The 15,544-nt window shown below is 40.0% G+C and overlaps 1 protein-coding gene across 4 annotated transcripts; it reads left to right on the top strand.

The window, feature by feature from the left end:
• Positions 1–9,720: 9,720 nt before the first annotated feature.
• LOC124256346 (transcription intermediary factor 1-beta-like) lies at positions 9,721–15,183 on the top strand. Of its 4 annotated transcripts, XR_006892877.1 has the most exons (7): positions 9,721–10,819; positions 10,938–10,993; positions 11,479–11,574; positions 11,963–12,017; positions 12,350–13,168; positions 13,536–13,601; positions 15,063–15,183. XR_006892877.1 is itself a non-coding variant. In XM_046690335.1 (6 exons), the coding sequence occupies exons 1-6, from the start codon at positions 9,763–9,765 to the stop codon at positions 15,176–15,178; spliced, it is 1,446 nt and encodes a 481-aa protein (XP_046546291.1). In that variant the 5' UTR covers positions 9,721–9,762; the 3' UTR covers positions 15,179–15,183. The 4 variants fall into 4 exon arrangements, 2 of the variants coding, with proteins under 2 accessions (XP_046546291.1, XP_046546292.1); XR_006892876.1 differs by having other exon boundaries at positions 12,350–13,601; XM_046690335.1 differs by lacking the exon at positions 12,350–13,168.
• Positions 15,184–15,544: the final 361 nt, after the last annotated feature.

The raw sequence follows: 15,544 nt of genomic DNA, 5'->3' as shown, positions 1-15,544 counted from the left end.
TAATGGTGCTTGAAGAAAGTGTAATTAACAATGGCATAATTAGGTTTAACTGAAGTTATGAATGTTCGGGTGAATAATGGAAGCATAAAATTAGATGAGGTAAAATACTTTTTTCATACAGCCAAACGTACTTGATATGAAGGCGTATTGGATCGGAACGTGGTTTGTGTTTCTTCGCTATGTCACTTCATACATCCCGATCGTGGACGCGTTAGGCTTAGATTGTACAGTCTTGTTTGACACACATGCACGGTATTAAAACATTGCTGTGCATTATGCGGTTCAGTTAGGATGGACACATCTATTCACAGTGAGTTATAGTGTGTGCGTTGGTAAGGTCCACTAGTTTCACTAGGATTGGGAGTGCACGGTGGACCTGAGGAGGTTATTGCTTAGCATGTCAATTTACAATATGGAAGCACTAGCGCCTCTCGACTTATGCAGATATATTGCCTAACAGTTATCGTTTGTAATATAGTTTTAAGGATGTTCGCTGGTCACGTTTTGAACTTCTGCGCAACTCAAACAGACGTATTCGGCAAAGATTAACGACAACCACAATAAATAATACTCACTATTAATTTTATTCTGATTGAGTCTATAGGTGTAATTATGGACTCTTTACATCGCATTAAATATAATAAACACTTACAAATCGATATATAACTGTTATGTCACGACTGCTGCAAAGCAAAATATCTCTTCCAGTAGCGTTGTTTGTAAATAGCGACGACCGTAGCCTAGTAGTGATGGCACATTGGGAAACATGGTGGTAGGTAAGGTACAATGTTGTAATTTATAAAGGGAGGAAGTAAGGTACACTGATGTAGTAGATAAGGGAGTAAGTAATGAGCAATGTTGCATTGGATAAAGGGGAGTAAATAAAAGGTACAATGTTGTACTGGATATGGGAGTAAGTAAAAGTACAATGTTGTAGTGGATAAGGGGAGTAAGTAAGGTGCAATGTTGTAGTGGATAAAAGGGAGTAAAGTAAGGGTGCAATGTTGTAGTGGATAAGGGGAGTAGGTAAGGTGCAATGTTGTAGTGGATAAGGGGGTAGGTAAAGGTGCAATGTTGTAGTGGATAAGGGAGTAGAGTAAGGTACAATGTTGTAGTGGATAAGGGAGTAAGTAATGAGCAATGTTGTAGTGGATAAGGGAGTAGATAAGGTGCAATGTTGTAGTGGATAAGGGAGTAAGTAAGGTACAATGTTGTAGTGGATAAGGGAGTAGGTAGGTAAGGTACAATGTTGTAGTGGATAAGGGAGTAAGTAAGGTACAATGTTGTAGTGGATAAGGGAGTAAGTAAGGTGCAATGTTGTAGTGGATAAGGGAGTAGGTAAGGTACAATGTTGTAGTAGTGGATAGGGAGTAGTAAGGATAAGGAGTAATGTTGCAGTAGTGGATAAGGGGAGTAGGTAAGGTACAATGTTGTAGTGGATAAGGGAGTAAGTAAGGTGCAATGTTGTAGTGGATAAGGGAGTAAGTAAGGTGCAATGTTGTAGTGGATAAGGGAGTAGGTAAGGTACAATGTTGTAGTGGATAAGGGAGTAAGTAAGGTGCAATGTTGTAGTGGATAAGGGAGTAGGTAAGGTACAATGTTGTAGTGGATAAGGGAGTAGGTAAGGTACAATGTTGTAGTGGATAAGGGAGTAAGTAAGGTACAATGTTGTAGTGGATAAGGGAGTAGTAAGGTATAACGGTGTTGTAGTGGATAAGGGAGTAGGTAATGTTGTAGTAATGTTGTGGATAAGGGATAGTAAGTAGTAGGTACAATGTTGTAGTGGATAGGGGAGTGGTAGTGGATGGGAAGTAAGTAAGGTACAATGTTGTAGTGGATAAGGGAGTAAGTAAGGTACAATGTTGTAGTGGATAAGGGGAGTAAGTAAGGTACAATGTTGTAGTGGATAAGGGGAGTAAAGTAAGGTACAATGTTGTAGTGGATAAGGGGGAGTAAGTAAGGTACAATGTTGTAGTGGATAAGGGGAGTAAGTAAAGGTACAATGTTGTAGTGGATAAGAGGAGTAAAGTAAGGTACAATGTTGTAGTGGATAAGGGAGTAGGTAAGGTACAATGTTGTAGTGGATAAGGGAGTAAGTAAGGTACAATGTTGTAGTGGATAAGGGAGTAAGTAAGGTGCAATGTTGTAGTGGATAAGGGAGTAGGTAAGGTACAATGTTGCAGTGGATAGTGGATAAGTAAAGTGAATGTGTAAGTAGTGATAAGGTAGGTACAATGTTGTAGTGGATAATAAGGGAGTAGGTAAGGTACAATGTTGTAGTGGATAAGGGGAGTAAGTAAGGTACAATGTTGTAGTGGATAAGGAGTAAGTAGGTAAGGTACAATGTTGCAGTGGATAAGGGAGAGTAAGTAAGGTACAATGTTGTAGTGGATAAGGGAGTAAGTAAAGGTACAATGTTGTAGTGGATAAGGGAGTAAGTAAGGTACAATGTTGTAGTGGATAAGGGGGGGTAAGTAAGGTACAATGTTGTAGTGGATAAGGGAGTAAGTAAGGTACAATGTTGTAGTGGATAAGGGAGTAGGTAAGGTACAATGTTGTAGTGGATAAGGGAGTAAGTAAGGTACAATGTTGTAGTGGATAAGGGAGTAGGTAAGGTACAATGTTGTAGTGGATAAGGGAGTAGGTAAGGTACAATGTTGTAGTGTAAATAAATGGAGTAAAGAAGGTAAAAATGTTGTAGTGGATAAGGAGAGTAAGTAAGTAACAATGTTGTAGTGGATAAGGGAGTAGTAGTAAGGTACAATGTTGTAGTGGATAAGGGGAGTAAGTAAGGTACAATGTTGTAGTGGATAAGGGAGTAGGTAAGGTACAATGTTGTAGTGGATAAGGGAGTAAGTAAGGTACAATGTTGTAGTGGATAAGGAGAGTAAGAGTAAGGTACAATGTTGTAGTGGATAAGGGAGAGTAAGTAAGGGTACAATGTTGTAGTGGATAAGGGGAGTAAGTAAAGGTACAATGTTGTAGTGGATAAAGGGAGTAGGTAAGGTACAACAATGTTGTAGTGGATAAGGGAGTAGGTAAGGTACAATGTTGTAGTGGATAAGGGAGTAGAAGTAAGGTACAATGTTGTAGTGGATAAGGGGAGTAAGTAAGGTACAATGTTGTAGTGGATAAGGGAGTAGGTAAGGTACAATGTTGTGTAGTGGATAAGGGGTAAGTAAGTAAATGTGCAATGTTGTAGTGGATAAGGGAGTAAGGTAAGGTACAATGTTGTAGTGGATAAGGGAGTAAAAAGGAACAATGTTGTAGTGGATAAAGATAGGTAAGGTAAGGGTTGTAGTATAAGTAAGTAAGGTACAATGTTGTAGTGGATAAGGGGAGTAGGGGTACAATGTTGTAGTGGATAAGGGAGTAAGTAAGGTACAATGTTGTAGTGGATAAGGGAGTAAGTAAGGTGCAATGTTGTAGTGGATAAGGGGAGTAGTAAGGTACAATGTTGTAGTGGATAAAGGGGAGTAAGTAAAGGGTACAATGTTGTAGTGGATAAGGGGGTAAGTAAGGTACAATGTTGTAGTGGATAAGGGAGTAGGTAAAGGTACAATGTTGTAGTGGATAAGGAGAGTAGAGTAAAGGTACAATGTTGTAGTGGATAAGGGGAGTAGGTAAAAGGTACAATGTTGTAGTGGATAAGGGGAGTAGGTAGTAAAGGTACAATGTTGTAGTGGATAAGGGGTAGTAAGTAAGGTACAATGTTGTAGTGGATAAGGGGAGTAGGTAAGGTACAATGTTGTAGTGGATAAGGGAGTAGGTAGTAAGTAAGGATAAATGTTGTAGTGGATGTAGGGATAAGTAAGTAAGGTACAATGTTGTAGTGGATAAGGGAGTAGGTAAGGTACAATGTTGTAGTGGATAAGGGGAGTAAGTAAGGTACAATGTTGTAGTGGATAAGGGGAGTAAGTAAAGTACAATGTTGTAGTGGATAAGGGGAGTAAAGTAAGGGTACAATGTTGTAGTGGATAAGGGAGTAAGTAAAGGTGCAATGTTGTAGTGGTGGATAAGGGGAGTAAGTAAAGGTACAATGTTGTAGTGGATAAGGGAGTAAGTAGGTAAGGTACAATGTTGTAGTGGATAAGGGGAGTAAGTAAGGTACAATGTTGTAGTGGATAAGGAGTGAGTAAGTAAGGTACAATGTTGTTGTAGTGGATAAGGGAGTAAGTAAGGTGCAATGTTGTAGTGGATAAGGGAGTAAGTAAGAGTAAATGTAAGGTGGAATGGGAGTAGTGGATAAATGTTGTAATGGATAAAGGGTAAAGTAAGGTACAATGTTGTAGTGGATAAGGGGAGTAAGTAAGAGATTACAATGTTGTAGTGGATAAGGGGAGTAGGTAAGGTGCAATGTTGTAGTGGATAAGGGGAGTAAGTAAGGTGCAATGTTGTAGTGGATAAGGGGGAGTAAGTAAGGTACAATGTTGTAGTGGATAAGGAGGGAGTAAGTAAGGTACAATGTTGTAGTGGATAAGGGAGTAAAGTAAAGGTACAATGTTGTAGTGGATAAGGGGAGTAGTAAAGGTAAGGTAGTGGATGTTGTAGTGGATAAATGGAGTAGGAGTAAGTAAGGTACAATGTTGTAGTGGATAAGGGAGTAAGTAAGGTACAATGTTGTAGTGGATAAGGAGAGTAAGTAAGGTACAATGTTGTAGTGGATAAGGGAGTAAGTAAGGTGCAATGTTGTAGTGGATAAGGGGAGTAAAGTAAGGTACAATGTTGTAGTGGATAAGGGAGTAAGTAGGTAAGGTACAATGTTGTAGTGGATAAGGGAGTAGGTAAGGTACAATGTTGTAGTGGATAAGGGAGTAGGTAAGGTACAATGTTGTAGTGGATAAGGGAGTAAGTAAGGTAGCAATGTTGTAGTGGATAAGGGAGTAAGTAAGGTACAATGTTGTAGTGGATAAGGGAGTAGGTAAGGATGCAATGTTGTAGTGGATAAGGGAGTAAGTAAGGTACAATGTTGTAGTGGATAAGGGAGTAAGTAAGGTACAATGTTGTAGTGGATAAGGGAGTAGGTAAGGTGCAATGTTGTAGTGGATAAAGGGTGAGTAAGTAAATGTACAATGTTGTAGTGGTAGTGGATAAGGGAGTAAGTAAGGTACAATGTTGTAGTGGATAAGGGAGTAAGTAAGGTACAATGTTGTAGTGGATAAGGGAGTAGGTAAGGTACAATGTTGTAGTGGATAAGGAGTAGGTAAGGTACAATGTTGTAGTGGATAAGGGAGTAGGTAAGGTACAATGTTGTAGTGGATAAGGGAGTAAGTAAGGTACAATGTGTAGTGGATAAGGGAGTAAGTAAGTAAGGTACAATGTTGTAGTGGATAAGGGAGTAGGTAAGGTACAATGTTGTAGTGGATAAAGGGAGTAAATAAGGTACAATGTTGTAGTGGATAAAGGGAGTAGGTAAGAGGTACAATGTTGTAGTGGATAAGGGGTAGTAAGGTACAATGTTGTAGTGGATAAGGGAGTAAGTAAGGTACAATGTTGTAGTGGATAAAGGGAGTAAGTAAGGTACAATGTTGTAGTGGATAAGGGGAGTAGGTAAGGTACAATGTTGTAGTGGATAAAGGAGAGTAAGTAAGGTACAATGTTGTAGTGGATAAGGGAGTAGGTAAGGTACAATGTTGTAGTGGATAATAAGGAGTAGAAGTAAGGTACAATGTGTTGTAGTGGATAAGGGAGTAAGTAAGGTACAATGTTGTGAGTGGAAGTAAGGGAGTAAGTAAGGTACAATGTTGTAGTGGATAAAGGAGAGTAAGTAAAGGTACAATGTTGTAGTGGATAAGGAGTAAGGTAAGAGTACAATGTTGTAGTGGATAATGTTGTAGTGGATAGTGGATAGTGGAGTAAGGAAGTACAATGTTGTGTGTGTAGTGGATAAGGGAGTAGGTAAGGTACAATGTTGTAGTGGATAAGGGAGTAAGTAAGGTGCAATGTTGTAGTGGATAAGGGAGTAAGTAAGGTACAATGTTGTAGTGGATAAGGGAGTAGGTAAGGTACAATGTTGCAGTGGATAAGGGAGTAGGTAAGGAGCAATGTTGTAGTGGATAAGGGAGTAAGTAAGGTGCAATGATGTAGTGGATAAGGGAGTAAGTAAGGTGCAATGTTGTAGTGGATAAGGGAGTAAGTAAGGTACAATGTTGTAGTGGATAAGGGAGTAGGTAAGGTACAATGTTGTAGTGGATAAGGGAGTAGTAAGTAAGGTACAATGTTGTAGTGGATAAGGGAGTAGAGTAAAGGTACAATGTTGTAGTGGATAAGGGAGTAAGTAAGGTGCAATGTTGTAGTGGATAAGGGAGTAGTAAGTACAATGTTGTAGTGGATGGTGAGTATGTTGTAGTTGATAAGTGGATAGGGGAGTAAGTAAGGTACAATGTTGTAGTGGATAAGGAGTAGAAGTAAGGTACAATGTTGTAGTGGATAAGGGAGAGTAAGTAAGGTACAATGTTGTAGTGGATAAGGGGAGTAAGTAAGGTACAATGTTGTAGTGGATAAGGGAGTAGGTAAGGTACAATGTTGTAGTGGATAAGGGAGTAAGTAAGGTGCAATGTTGTAGTGGATAAGGGAGTAAGTAAGGTACAATGTTGTAGTGGATAAGGGAGTAGGTAAGGTACAATGTTGTAGTGGATAAAGGAAGTAGTAAGTAAGGTGGAATGTTGCAGTGGATAGGGAGTAGGTAGTAAGGTACAATGTTGTAGTGGATAAGGGAGTAAGTAAGGCAATGTTGTCAGTGGATAAGGGAGTAGGTAAGGTACAATGTTGTAGTGGATAAGGGAGTAGGTAAGGTACAATGTTGTAGTGGATAAGGGAGTAAGTAAGGTGCAATGTTGTAGTGGATAAAGGAGTAGGTAAAGTGCAATGTTGTAGTTGATAAGGGAGTAGGTAAGGTACAATGTTGTAGTGGATAAGGGAGTAAGTAAGGTACAATGTTGTAGTGGATAAGGGAGTAGGTAAGGTACAATGTTGTAGTGGATAAGGGGAGTAGGTAAGGTACAATGTTGTAGTGGATAGGGGAGTAAGTAAAGGTACAATGTTGTAGTGGATAAGGGAGTAGTAAGTAAGGACAATGTTGTAGTGGATAAGGGAGTAGGTAAGGTACAATGTTGTAGTGGATAAGGGAGTAAGTAAGGTACAATGTTGTAGTGGATAAGAGGAGTAAGTAAGGAGCAATGTTGTAGTGGATAAGGGAGTAAGTAAGGTACAATGTTGTAGTGGATAAGGGAGTAAGTAAGGTACAATGTTGTGTGGATAAGGAGTAGGATAAGGGGATAAGGGGAGTAAGTAAGGTGCAATGTTGCAGTGGATAAGGAAGGTAATGGAGTAGCAATGTTGTAGGGGATAAGGGAGTAAGTAAGGTTACAATGTTGTAGTGGATAAGGGAGTGAGTAGTAAAATGTACAATGTTGTAGTGGATAAGGGAGGGAAGTAGTAAGGTACAATGTTGTAGTGGATAAGGGAGGTAAGTAAGGTGCACAATGTTGTAGTGGATAAGGGAGTAGTAAGTAAGTAAGGTACAATGTTGTAGTGGATAAGGGAGTAGTAGTAAAAGTACAATGTTGTAGTGGATAAGGGAGTAGAAGTAAGGCACAATGTTGTAGTGGATAAGAAAGTAGTAAGTAAGGTACAATGTTGTAGTGGATAAGGGGGAGTAAGTAAGGTGCAATGATGTAGTGGATAAAGGGAGTGATCATGGTGCAATGATGTAGTTGATAAGGGAGTAAGGTAAGGTACAATGTTGCAGTGGATAAGCGAGTAAGTAAGAAGCAATGTTGTAGTGGATAAGGGAGTAGGTAAGGTACAATGTTGCAGTGGATAAGAGAGTAAGTAATGAGCAATGTTGTAGTGGATAAGGGAGTACGTAAGGTGCAATGTTGTAGTGGATAAGGGAGTAAGTAAGGTGCAATGTTGTAGTGGATAAGGGAGTAGGTAAGGTACAATGTTGTAGTGGATAAGGGAGTAGGTAAGGTACAATGTTGTAGTGGATAAGGGAGTAAGTAAGGTACAATGTTGTAGTGGATAAGGGAGTAAGTAAGGTACAATGTTGTAGTGGATAAGGGAGTAGGTAAGGTGCAATGATGTAGTGGATAAGGGAGTTAGTATGGTGCAATGATGTAGTTGATAAGGGAGTAGGTAAGGTACAATGTTGTAGTTCATAAGGAAGTAGGTAAGGTACAATGTTGTAGTGGATAAGGGAGTAAGTAAGGTACAATGTTGTAGTGGATAAGGGAGTAGGTAAGGTACAATGTTGTAGTGGATAAGGGAGTAGGTAAGGTACAATGTTGTAGTGGATAAGGGAGTAAATAAGGCACAATGTTGTAGTGGATAAGAGAGTAAGTAAGGTGACAATGTTGTAGTGGATAAGGGAGTAGGTAAGGTTCAATGTTGTAGTGGATAATGGAGTAAATAAGGCACAATGTTGTAGTGGATAAGAGAGTAAGTAAGGAGCAATGTTGTAGTGGATAAGGGAGTAGGTAAGGTACAATGTTGTAGTGGATAAGGGAGTAAGTAAGGTGGAATGTTGTAGTGGATAAGGGAGTAAGTAGGGTAGACTGTTGCAGTGGATAAGAGAGTAAGTAATGTGAAATGTTGTAGTGGATAAGGGAGTATGTAAGAAGCAATGTTGTAGTTGATAAGGGAGTAGGTAAGAAACAACGTTGTAGTGCATAAGGCAGTATGTAAGGTAAAATGTTGCAATGGTAATGGAGTTAGTAAGGTACAATGTTGCAGAGGACAAATGAGAAGGTAAGGTGGAATGTTGCATTGGATAAGGTAGTAAGTGAATGAGTGAGTCATCATGTAACGTCACATGGACAATATTGCTTTTAACTTTCCACGCTAGTTTTAGTTCTAATTGTGATATCCTTGTTTGCCTGTACCATAAAACTTCTTGAAAGCTTTACTGAGGCCTTGCATATTGTAACCTTGATCAACTTCTGAGCAAGAGTGGTTGGACACTCTTTGGAATTCTGAAGTAAGGTGCAATGTTGCAAGGTTAGAAAGTACGTAAGGTCACCTTCTTTAACAATAGTCCTGCAATATTACAAAGGGGACACTAGAAATTGACTTTGCATAACTGTTCATAAATGGGGTATCAAACCCAGGCATTGAACCCGTCATGACGAGTGAACTATTTTACAACTAGGCCGTACCAACACCCTGATGTAGATAAGACATCTAGAAAGGAATGTTTTTGTTACTGACCTACCAGCCATAGTATTATCCTTTCGGTTAATATTTTGAGCCATGTTGAGGAACGACTTCCTCGAAACAGATTTTGTATCTGCACCAGGTTCGCACAGTTTGCTCACACTGCACAGTTCTTGGATTCACAGGTGAATTAAGGTCGCAGTTTGTCTAGCGAAACGTACCCCAAAAGGCACATCCGAAGCCCTTGATTAGGGATCAGAGAAGCATGTGATCAATTTATTTCCCTATCGTATCATGCATGGTGTAGAAAGCTTCAGAAAAGCAAATAATTAGCCAGTGTTAAAATATATGTGATTTTTAGAAGCAATCAAGCTAATGCGGCCACAAGAGAAACGCTCTATGTGCATAAAACACCAATAAATTGTACTACCATGTATGACAATGGTTCACTGATTTAGTAAGTAACACATCATCATAACCCAGCTGCGGAGGTCGATTTTCACAATATGGAGTATTGGATTCATTGGTAAAGACGTCATTCTTTACACACTGTCGACGCATTGCTTGAAAGCTATATTTGCACAATATTGTTTTGTGTCTTCCAGAATGGACACCTTCCCGAAGTGTTCTGTCTGTCAGCAGCAGTTTACCCTGAAAGGCCCCGCCCCCTACCTACTGCCCTGTCTACACGCTGTGTGTGAGATGTGTGTGACATCTGCAGCTGGTGGTGTGATATCATGCTCTACTTGTCAGAGGGAGGTCAACCTCACGGAAGCAAGTCTCCAGAAGGATGAAGTTAGGCAACAAGAAATATTCCACCTGGCAATCAAACATTGTCCCACAAAGCTTCTCTGTACACATGAAGATGACGGAAACCAGGCTGTGTGTTGGTGTCAAGAGTGTGAAGAGTTACTCTGTGAATATTGCCAGAACATGCACAGCAGCTTCAGACTCTCAAGGAATCACTCCGTGTACAACTTTGTGGATATTGCCCCTCAAAATCTAGTGCGTGAAACAAATTGCAGAATACACAATCGTTATCCTCTTGATTTGTTTGACAAAAGCTGCAACACATCTATCTGTAGCCGATGTTTGAGAGGAGAGCATGCTGGTCACGAGGTGGAAGATCTGGATGAGGCAGCTTTAGGAGGTAAACAACGGATTGAACAACACGTCAAAGATCTATCCTCGCTACTGACCGATCAGCAAACACATCTTCAGAGTATCAGACAAGACAGAAAGTTTACAGACAGCACACAGAACACACTGAAGGGTACTATCGCACTGACGTTCCAGTCTTTACGGTCTCAACTTGACCAGAGGGAGAAAGAACTCCTGATTGATCTTGAAAGTCAGACAAAGGAAACCAAGGAAACTCTACATGCTCTTCAAACCTCATGTGAAACCGAACATGTCAGATGTAACGATGTTGCAGGATACATTAGGAAGAGTCTTCTCTATGCCTCAAAGTCGGCACTCCTGAAGCTTGAGAGTTCTGTTGATAGGGTAACTCGAACCTACCTAGAAACTGCTTCACCTCAAACATATGACGTTGCAACAGCTGTCTTCAACACCAACGGTCTGTCCAAACTGAAGTCAGATATGTCTGGATTTGGTACCATCAGTGCTTTGAAAGAGGAAACAACAAGAGACAGGACTGATGGTATGCATGTCAAAGCATGTCCATTATCAATGATATGTGGTATGATAATTCTGTAGACCTTGTTTTTATATTTTCTCGGAAATCAATCATTAATCGGATATTGCTTATACAATTTCAGACAAGGAAACACAGACCGATGACATTTTTGCGACCCTGAAACAGAAACACGAAATGGTATGTCTAATAAGCTACCTATACACGTATGAAGGAATAGGCGCTCAGTCGCCGTTTCTTTACATTTATTAGTCCATATCTGTTTCATTGAAACTGATTCGCCAAGAAACCGGTTGGAGTAATGCAATAGGAACAGAAGTCTCCAGACACTAAAAAAGGCAGCAAAAGGATGAGTCCATTATGAGTGTCAAATTGATATGACGATAATCTTGCTGCAGGTTTTTTGTTAGATGTTTTCCACTTGAAACCCGGTATTTCCCTCCTTCAACCAACACTCCTTGTTAATTCACCTGTTCTACCTGTCCATGTCAACTTTTCTCTGAAGAGATATGCTGGTTTTGATAGAGAAACGAAAAGTTTATTGTATTGGATGGCAGTATTTGAACGTCTAAGTATGAGAAAAGTGTTGTTGTTTGTTGTTGTTGTTTGAATGCATGTTCATAGATGGCCTCCATCTTCTAACAAAAACATATTTTACGTTTCAGGAGCTTGCAGAACTGAAATCGAATTTTGCTTCAGACAAAGAAAGACTTCAGCAGCTCACTGACCAGTTGAATGCTGAATCTGACAACATGAAACTGGTATGTCATCTTGTCACACCTATTGAGGAAATGTAGCCTTAATTACGAGAATGGCCAGAAGTGATATTACACTGACATTGCACATTTGTAGATGCTTCAGAATTCAGATAACGATTGGATTGCAATAAATACTGTTTGAATGTGTACTACTCAGGGAGCATCTACCAGTGACCACCCTATTATTTGTCTTGTTCAGACTCGATCCTTAAGTCACAACTTTAAGCAAATTATAACGTAAACAAAACTAATTACCCCATAAAATAACCCTGTAGTCATATTTTTGCAACCGAATAATGTATATGTGAATGTGTGCTTTTAGTATGAAAAATACAAACACATTTTGCCAACATGAATTTCTTCACCAGCTGGTCTTTTTTCGTATTTGTAGATGCTAGCTGAGAAAGACAGAAGCTTACAAGCCGCTTCAGAAACCATCCTGAATAGTACGTACAGATGCTTCTAATTTCTTAAGACACCACCAACCGTGAGGTTTTATCATTTCATATTTAAGTTACAATGTTCAACTGTGTTTTAAGCCTAAAAAAACTTGATAATTCTATTTTTGCAGGATATATTTGTTAATTTAACAAAATAACTCTATTTTAAAGTAAAAGAACTCCAGCTTGATATTTGGCACTTCATGATGACTACACTCACATCCTGTTTTTACTTCCTATCTGTGGTTTGTTTGTAGTAATTATTCTAGATTTCTTCACATCTGTGGAACACGATGTCGCCATTGTAATTGTTTGTACCATTGATATCACTCGTGCAGCATAAGAAGACCCGTGGGAATGCGAGTCGATGTGTATACTACTGGAATAATTCACTACAGTGTGTGTCCACCATACTGATTCTAGGCTTGACGTTAACGTTGCTCCATTTCATCCCAAGCGTGCTCGATAGGGGTCAGGTCCGGAGAAACAGATGGACAGGGGAGTGTCGGAAGGTTCTGCTGTCACAAAACATGTGGACGGGCATTATGGTGCTGCAGCGTGAAGTTACGTCCCTGAATGGACGCTTGTAAAGTGATCTCAGAACTGTCTGGCAGACCTGTTAGATTGCAATTGACAATGACAAGTTGTGTCCGACCATGAGATGCGATGACTCCCCATACCATAATACCGTCACCACCACCACCACCACCACCGGACATTGAACAACGGACGCGTCAGCTGTACACCCTTGTCCTGAAATTTCGACTGATCAGGGGACAATTCACCATCCCAATCTTGTTTCTTGTACCGGAGATGCTGTCTGCGCCAGACAAGATGTGCCTGTCGGTGACGTTGGAGCAAAACTGGACGCATTGCAGGCTGTCAGTGCCGCATATTGTGCTCCCTCAGTCGGTTCCGTACAGTCCTGGAACGGATAAGCCAGGAATGGTCCGAGTAGTCTGGAAACGATTCATTAAATGGGTCATCCGAATGTGGTTGTCTTGCTGACGTGACGTCACGCGTGGACGACAAATCTCTCGTGTTCCCATTATCTCCATAGACATGAGTGTTTTGATGGACTCCAAAATGTCTGACCACTTCATTTTGGGCCTTTTGCAGTCTTCAGCACACCCACGGTGTAGAGACGCTGATTTTCTGTAAGCCATGGCATGACGTATGCTCAGTCTAGATTAAGATGAACGAGTTTTCCACAAAATTCAGAGGCTAGAGAATACTCAACCATTTTTCGCTTTTCAACATTTCCATGTGAACTTCAGGTGTCAATAAGCATGCAAAAAAGTGAGTAAGTTCATTGTACACGTGTCACGCGTGACGTCAAAGTTCAAGCCAATTGCATTGCTACATGTTCATTTAGGGTTATTTTTACAACTTTTTAGATTCCTTTATTTTCTGCAATTTTATGTCATGCACAGTTACTTTCCTCCGTTAGTATATATATCCAGAATGGTTCTGTATCTACACCCACGTTGAAGGCCAGTAGTTCTATGGTATTGTTATCTTCAGGTTACCCTAAAGGCTGCGTTCATGTCTTGAAGACGGATGTGCCAGACAGACACATGGTCCTGCATTGTGAGTACATAATTATATCTATTGAGAGGATATATACACACGCCTTCAGCCTACAAATTCACTGTGCACGCCTATACTATACACTTCTACAATGGATGAACACACTTCATTCAGAACATTGTGTTTGTGTCATGGCAACTTTGACACATACAGTTACACGGCATTGTAATTTATCGTAACTATGACACAGTTGTAGTACATTGTTTCTCTTTTGATTCAGTAGAAGTTCATAACATCGTGTTTAACAGTAATTAGTAGTTGTCATGAATATCTTTCTTCCCGACGTAACTGTATTTAGATGCTTCCGGTGTTAGTTAAAATCTGGACTCTTTAGAAACGACATTAACTTATATTGTATGCTATGGACTATTTTTGGGTGAACTATATAAGGTGCAAGCTCATTTCAATCAGCACATTCAATTTGCATGAAGACCAGCGGTTGTGTGAAGATCATTACTTTTACCCTGGCTACAAAGTCTATGCCTATTATGCAAGTTTGATTACTGATGCAATCAGGTAAATATTATTATCACTGACTATTATGTGACTTCCAGTGCTGTTGTGTTTACACTGCCACTGAAATTGAACTGCAGTTGTATTTGTTCTGCCATTGTAGTAATTTGTATTAGTTTATTTTATATTACAGTTGTTAATTGTGTAACATTTTGTAGTTACTTGCTGTTTCCGTGCTTAAATAACTGGCGTATTTAATGATATTTAACCAGATGTTTCAACTGGGTAAACAACAGTAACATCATATAAATTGTAAATACCGGAAAGGGCATCAGAAATACCAACACCTCACAATTGAGGACAAGTAAACTGGTGTTGTTATATACAGCAAGATATCGAAGTTTCACAGCATAACCCAGGTCCATGCTGTGTATCCTCACATGGCTACAATATGTGAAGCCCATTTCTGATGTACCCGAATCAATATTGCTAAAAACGGGGTTAAAGTAAACTCACTGACTCACTCTTGTTGAACTGTTCATTTCACTACAATAAGGTAGTCATTTCATTCAATTAGATTTTGTCGTAATGATGCACACAACGTGCAAAAGATTTTCTTGATTTTCGCACAAATCCAAATTGTCTGAATTAGGGTAAATGTAAGCGATACGGATATTGAAAGTTCACTCAGAATATTCTTAATCGCTTGTACTCAGCATGGTTTTCAATTTTGCCTACACAATATTACCATGTTATAAGTGTCAAGAATGTTATCACATACGCCAAAGCATAATATACCAGAATGTTTAGGAAATGCATCAAAACATAGCTTGTGTATAAATAAAGTCGCTTATGAGCTCCCTGCAGCATACTGCCCGAAACACTACACTAGCCACCGAGTGATTTAACTCTGACTTTGCGACTAGCATGGCAGATTCAAATGTAATACATAGTAGATTGTATCATGTAAATAACATTACATTACCCACTTCCCTTTACGTTTTGTAGATACACCACTGAAGCATGACAAAGACAGAGTCAATCTCGACAAAGTCCACATCAACACAGAAGGAGACCTGGTCAACAGGAGTCGGACACCAGACCTGCAGGGGAGGGGAGACTGAAGAAGTACGAGGGCACATGTAGCACTGCCTCCCTCCCAGGATGGCTGTCTCCAGTACTGGGAGGTGGAGAACAGGGTCGGTCTGGACAAACCACTCTCAGAGAACGATCTCATCCTGGAGGTTGGAGTATGTAGGGAGGAGCAGATGGACGTGCATCATTGTATAGATGGACGTCCCACTCTACTCTCTATGGCCGTCGCCCAACTGTACTACTACACGGCGGGATATGCAGGTTGATATGTAAGGAGGAGAAGCGTGTGCTGTGTCTGCCTGACACTCTCCCAACACATCAGGGGCATCACATACACTACATTACGGTGTTGTCTATGATGACGTCAAGAAGAAGATTGTCTTCATTGATGTGAA

This window comes from Haliotis rubra, unplaced genomic scaffold (assembly GCF_003918875.1).
Source record: "Haliotis rubra isolate DU_JTF1 unplaced genomic scaffold, ASM391887v1 Scf625, whole genome shotgun sequence".
Lineage (NCBI taxonomy): Eukaryota > Metazoa > Mollusca > Gastropoda > Lepetellida > Haliotidae > Haliotis > Haliotis rubra.
This window is presented reverse-complemented; position numbering and strand designations above follow the sequence as displayed.